This window comes from Setaria viridis, chromosome 1 (assembly GCF_005286985.2).
Source record: "Setaria viridis chromosome 1, Setaria_viridis_v4.0, whole genome shotgun sequence".
Taxonomy (NCBI): domain Eukaryota; kingdom Viridiplantae; phylum Streptophyta; class Magnoliopsida; order Poales; family Poaceae; genus Setaria; species Setaria viridis.
The window spans coordinates 28,427,739-28,434,106 of record NC_048263.2 but is presented as its reverse complement, the minus strand read 5'-3'; the positions used below and the strand labels follow the sequence as shown (position 1 = coordinate 28,434,106).

Here is a 6,368-nt window from a genome sequence, read left to right as displayed (position 1 = left end):
TGTTTGCCGAGTGCACGAAGGATTGCACTCACAAATCTTTTAGCACTCGGCAAATCTCGTGTTTCCGGTAGTGTAGCATGATCTTTGATGATGCTGTCCCTTCGCTAAGTCGCTCGGAAAGAGCCTTCAAACCAGAATTTGTGTAGTTGAGAGCAAAACCTTGTCTAAAGTCAGATTTATCTTATTGGTTGACTATTATTCATTAAATTTTAATCCCTTTCTTGTTTTTCAGCCTTTCGGTCCTTGTAACTATTTTGTACATAATCTTTAATGTAATAAAAAAATGATACTATGGGTAGCTCTTCGTACTTTTCAGTCAAAAGAAAATATCTTAAATTTACAACCAGCGGCGAGCTTTTGAAACTATTGTGCAGTTTGTGTTCCAGTGGGGGATTTTTTTTTCTTTTTAGTTCTGTTATGCTCCTCGGGCTTAAAGGGATGACCAGGTTAGTAACCCGGCCCGGCGGTTGCGAACGGACACCACCTGTCAGTTGGATGGATTGGAGGTGAGGACCAGAGTGAATACTCTTTTAGCTAGAACGGGGGAGCGAGTTGTGCAGACTGCAGAGTAGAGGATAGCCCACGCGATGTTCGTCCACGAGGGGAGCCCCGCGCCGGCGGCGTGCGTTGACGAGACACGTCACACGCGGAGTCGTGGGCTTAAGGGCCATTTCTGTACAGCCCGCTTATGTGTGTACAGGCGCTTCTGGGCCGTTACCCGTTACCATCCGAACCTGACAGCAATTTGTCCTGTGGGGCTCGTGTAGGGCCTATGATGGATGCTGCTGGGTTTGTATGTATTTTGTGGTTAATGCACTGCGCAGATAATAAGCGTGAGTGGTGGTCAGGAACTCACAGCAGTAGGATGAACAAAAGCATGATCCAGTTACCAAATCATTACAGCTGCTAGAAAGACTGCCAGCCAACAATTAGGGATCGAACCTAAAAAAACTCCTCGTCAAGATAGTCTTTAGAGTTACACATATCGAGTTTCTTTTCAATAAAAAATAGTTTTTCCGGTAAAACGTTACGAGATATTACATGTACCATATTTCGAAATATACTATTACATATCCAGACATCGCACGTTCCTCAGGCGAAGATGAACCCTTTTTTAGCTAGTTTTCTGTGATTCAAAAGGTGTTTAAGCTAATCAGCTATACATATGATGCAATAAAACAATGACAAGCATCCAGCAAATAACCTGCTGCAACACCCTTCTTCCTTTTCTCCATTAACGAAATATTCTGACCGATCTTGTAGCCTGCCATCATGCGCAGACTACTGGCCTGGTGTGAGACGGCGCCGCCGGCGACCCGGCAGAGGAAGACAGCGACCGCGCGGCGCGGTGGAGGAGGAAGCGGTAGGCGACGTAGAGCCCCGCGCAGGCGGCGGCGGCGTGCGGTAATAACGGCGCGATGAGGCGGAGGATAAGGGCGGCGGCGAGGAGGACGGGCCAGAAGACGATCGCGTGGGTGGCCACGCCGACGAGGTCGCCGTAGAAGAAGAGCACGTCCTGCGTCTCCAGGTCGAGGAGGCGGCTCCGAGGCGCCATGGCTCGAGGAGGTCGATGACGTGAGGACCGAGGAAGAAAGGCTTGTGATTCGTGGATGTGATGATGATTGCTCGTGTTGTGTTGGCAGTGGAGTGATGACTCGCCTCTTTTTATAGGAGACCATAGAGGAGGGCCAGAGCCTTCCGTTCGGGCCGGCAAGAGGGGGCTCATGCGAGAGCCCAGACATTGACGACTCGACGTGATTTCCACGTGGAAGAAGATGTTTCACGTGAAAGAAAGATAGATGTATATTTTATTTCGCGATTAAGAAAAGATAGATATACTCGAATGCATGGCGCTTAGCAGCGCAATCATAGCTTGGGAATCGGCATCGCTTATTATTGGACCCTCAAATTATTTGGGCCCAGGTCAGTGGCTTTCAGAAAAAAGTGGATATAACTTCTTTAAATCCAACTTGCCCGATCGATCCATCGGCTTTATAAAAACTTGCCCAATGCCCCCAATCCATGCTCGCAATATTATCACGGGCCTAATTTCGAAATTAAGTAATTAACAAAGGGGTATTTGGTTTGATAAATCATCTTTATCTAGATGACTAGAAGGAATGATCCAACATGGAGTAATCCTATGGATTTTGATGGGATTAATCCATTCCTCGTTATTCAATATGCTGCTTGAGAGATGATGTGACGATGGTACATTTCCCGAACTAAATAAAAATGAGGAGTGAGAAGGTGATGATCATCCCATTTCTCAAATCACATGCTCTCTAAGTTAATGATCATTACATTGCTAAGTTAGAGTTAAGGCTTGAACCTTGGTTAATCCTTTGGTGCCAGGATTTGGTCTAACCAGCCTAACCCACCAGTTTCGATTGTCAACACACGGCCAAGCCAACCTATTTGAACCGTAACCCGTTGCGGTTAGATCACGACTGGTTGGCTGCAATGCAAGTCGTCGCGTTGTAGTGCATTGTGCACGTAGTATCACACGGTTATTCTCGGCTGTCATGCCCGTCCCAGCGTCTCCGTCATTTCCCCCACTCCTCCCACTGACTTGTGACCCCATGGTAACGACATCCACGCCACCACCCACCGTTATCAACACAAAAACATGCTCTGTCTAGGGGTGGTAACGGGTCATGATCCTAACACACCTCGGTCCAACCCTCGATCGAGGATATTCCTTTTCTTGAGGCGCCAATAAACTATGAGAAAAGGTTAGGTGAAGGACACATCAATTTTGGCACAAATGGATGGTGTTGGCTTGTATTATGTGCTCATATACGCGTTTTGGTGCAAATACGTGCATTACCACATCAACGAACAGAAAACATGCATTCTCCACGCCGATCACCTGTCTCACACAAACACATGACAGAGCACACACAACACATGGTCCAGCAGAACAACGAGTCACCAACACCACCTTTTAATCTTAAGAAATTCTATTAATGATTGAACTTGAACCATAAATAAAGAAACCAAAAGATGCTTACTGAAACTTGAAAGTACATCAGTTCACACCATGACAATATCAATTAGATACAACAAAATTGCAATATCTTTTTCACATTTCCAGATGTCGATTGAGATCTCTTAAAAATATTGTTCCTGCACTGCCCTTTCAGCCAATGGTGTCGGCAGCTACACATTCAATGGAATCTGTCTCTTTTGGTTATTGAAATGCTTCAAGGGGAAGACAAATATTTGGGTCTCCAACTTTTCCTGGAAATCGTTATAATTAGTCTCTGGACCATTTGGTGTGTCATTGTAACATGCTAATAGCATGATCTTTGATGATGCTGTCCCTTCGCTCAGTCGCCGGGAAAGAGCCTTCAAACTAGAATTTGTGTTGTTGAGAGTAAAACCTTGTCTAAAGTCAGATTTATCTTATTGGTTGACTATTATTCATTAAATTTTAATCCCTTTCTTGTTTTTCATCCTTTCGGTCCTTGTAACTATTTTGTATATAATCTTTAATGTAATAAAAAATATGATACTATGGGTAGCTCTTCATACTTTTCAGTCAAAAGAAAATATCTTAAATTTACAACCAGCGGCGAGCTTTTGAAACTATTGTGCAGTTTGTGTTCCAGTGGGGGATTTTTTTTTCTTTTTAGTTCTGTTATGCTCCTCGGGCTTAAAGGGATGACCAGGTTAGTAACCCGGCCCGGCGGTTGCGAACGGACACCACCTGTCAGTTGGATGGATTGGAGGTGAGGACCAGAGTGAATACTGTTTTATCTAGAACGGGGGAGCGAGTTGTGCAGAGTAGAGGATAGCCATTCATCTTCCAGGCCAGGTACAATACAACGTTGCTAGAGTATGAACATTTTGTCTGATTTGTACATTATTGTCACCCAATATCCAAGTGAATATACTACAGATCAAGATATTGCACACACATCAAGAGTCTAGCTACCTGATGACTGATGTTCCCAACCCTGTTCCCGCACGAATCAACTTGATCACTGATCCTGATCACCACGAACTTCTGAATGTTGCTCGATCGTATAGCCTTCCTTCGTCGTGCACTGAGCAGTGGAGCGAGAGGCCACCGCCGTCGGCCCGGCAGAGGAAGGCCGCCGCGCCGCGTGGTCGAGGAGGAAGCAGCAGGCGACGTAGAGCCCCGCGCAGGCGGCGGCGTCGACGGCGGCGTGCGGGAACGGGGCGACGAGGTGGAGGTGCAGGGCGGCGACGAGGAAGACGGGCCAGAAGACGAGCGTGTGGTGGGTGGCCACGCTTGCTGGCTGCTCGCCGTGGTGGTAGGCGCCGTAGAAGAAGAGCACGTCGTGCCTCTCCAGGTCCAGGAGGCGGCTGCGAGGCGCCATACGGCTTGATAGCTCGGGTCGGTGGTTGCTTCCCTACCTCGAGCTCGAGGTCGACGAATGTGATGCAAATGGTGCTCTGGGTGTTAGCTGTGGAATACTGAAGACGATGAGGCCCCTCTGCCAGCAGGTGCCCCGGCCTTCACATACACAGCGGCACAACGAGTCCAAATAATAGTCAGAGCATGTGTTCAACCCGTTCAAGGCACGAGCCCAGCTTAGTGGGCCATGCGAGCCAAGCCGGTGAAGTCATTTTCGCGTGGAAACAAGTACCTTCCCTCAAAGGAACAAAAACGTGGAAGAAATGCATTTCACGTGGAAGGAAAGGTAGACGCCCATGCCACATTGCCACCTATATCCACAGTAGCATGAGAATTCAGATGAGCGTCACATAGGCATCGTTGTACAGTTTGTGCAGGCCCCATGTTTAACCTATTGGTGGTCTGCAGTATTTAATTATTGGACAGAGCTGATAAGTTCAGAATTTTCAATTATCGGTTTTGCGAGAGAGAAAACGTTGATTATTTGTGAGAATTATTGCAACAAGGTCGGACAAAACATGAAAAACTCGTTTCGATTTGTTTTGCCAAAAAGGTATTTCTACTTTTCACACCCGGCTAAAAATGGTGGCCGCTTCGGTTTGTCAGGATGTTGCCACAAGAATTTCCAACCCTCAGTCAGTTTAATGGTGCTGTTCCTTTTTGTTTTGCTTCTTCGTTCCGTGTTACTGGGCCAAAAGTTATTTTGTTTTGTTCATTCGTATTAGTTTTGGCCCATGTTAATTTCGAGATTCGGGGTTTGTTTTTTTATAGAATCTTTAGGACTCGTTCGGTTTGGGAGGGATTGAAAAAAATTAGAGGGGATTGCGAGAGATTAAATTCCCCACAAGTTAAAAGTTCCTCTCAATCTTACTATTACTAAAGCTTCCAGTTTAAGCCACCTAGGATCCTAGGTGAACACTCTAGAAAAAGAGAGAAATCCTAAAAATTCTCACAAAAAAGTAAAACATCTGACCATCAATCTGTAAACTCAAATCATCATAGCCATTCAATCTATTATATTTTCTAAAGAATTACCCACCTATCCCATTATGAAAATAGTTTAAAGTAACCCTTAAATCTATATCTAAATTATCCACCTCTTCCATATAGCCATTATATAAAATAAACTAAAGTAATCTCCTAATCTTCATCAAAATTACCCACTTATGCTATTATAAATAATATTTAAAATAACCCTCTAAATTTGCAACTAAATTACCCACCACTAATACTTAAAAAATAACTTAAAATAACCCCTTAAATTTACACCTATATTAATCACATATACATGCCATTATTAAAAATAACATAAGGTAACCATGCATTTGAATCCAAATCACCTTAATTAAAATATACACCAATATATGATTCTAAATCGTTTATTTCTTACACTATTGGTATATGGTATAATAATTAAGGTATATACGCATGATATGCGTCATGATTTATAAATATACAGAGGAAGTGATGAGAATGTAGATTTATGTGTTAAATTTATAGCTCAAACTTAGTACCCATTAAATAAATTCAAGTGCATACTTGCGATGCAATGTGAAAAGTTAAAGATTATAAATGTAGATGGAAACATTATAGACTAATTACCAACTAACTAAAATCTATCACAATCGAATGAAGATAATAAGTATGTATATATATATATATATATATATATATATATATATATATATATATAACTATTGTGTTCGAATATTTAACCAATCAGAGGTAGCTCAAGGTAATAGTTGTGTAGCAATGTGGCCTCATTGTTTTTATTGGAGACTCCATAATAGTTCTCATAAGATACGCTAGAAAAAAATACAAATCCTAAAAATTCTCAGGAAAATCAGAAACACCAAAAATCAATCCTGTAAACTCTAATAATCATAGTCATTGGTCTATTATATTTTCTCAAAATTTACCCACCATTGTTATTATGAAAATATTCTAAAATAAATCCTAAACCTATATCTAAATTACTGAG

The 6,368-nt window shown here is 42.9% G+C and overlaps 2 protein-coding genes across 2 annotated transcripts; both read right to left on the bottom strand.

The window, feature by feature from the left end:
- Window positions 1-964: 964 nt before the first annotated feature.
- Window positions 965-1,652, bottom strand: LOC117859699 (uncharacterized). The gene has a single exon (XM_034742868.2). The coding sequence runs from the start codon at window positions 1,553-1,555 to the stop codon at window positions 1,271-1,273; it is 285 nt and encodes a 94-aa protein (XP_034598759.1). The 5' UTR covers window positions 1,556-1,652; the 3' UTR covers window positions 965-1,270.
- Window positions 1,653-3,780: 2,128 nt separating this feature from the next.
- On the bottom strand, window positions 3,781-4,520 carry LOC117863297 (uncharacterized). Its single transcript, XM_034746948.2, has one exon. The coding sequence runs from the start codon at window positions 4,347-4,349 to the stop codon at window positions 3,987-3,989; it is 363 nt and encodes a 120-aa protein (XP_034602839.1). The 5' UTR covers window positions 4,350-4,520; the 3' UTR covers window positions 3,781-3,986.
- Window positions 4,521-6,368: the final 1,848 nt, after the last annotated feature.

Excerpts from the sequence above, each read along its gene's own strand:
- LOC117863297 (XM_034746948.2), bottom strand. The coding sequence starts at position 4,349 with ATGGCGCCTCGCAGCCGCCTCCTGGACCTGGAGAGGCACGACGTGCTC.
- LOC117859699 (XM_034742868.2), bottom strand. The coding sequence starts at position 1,555 with ATGGCGCCTCGGAGCCGCCTCCTCGACCTGGAGACGCAGGACGTGCTC.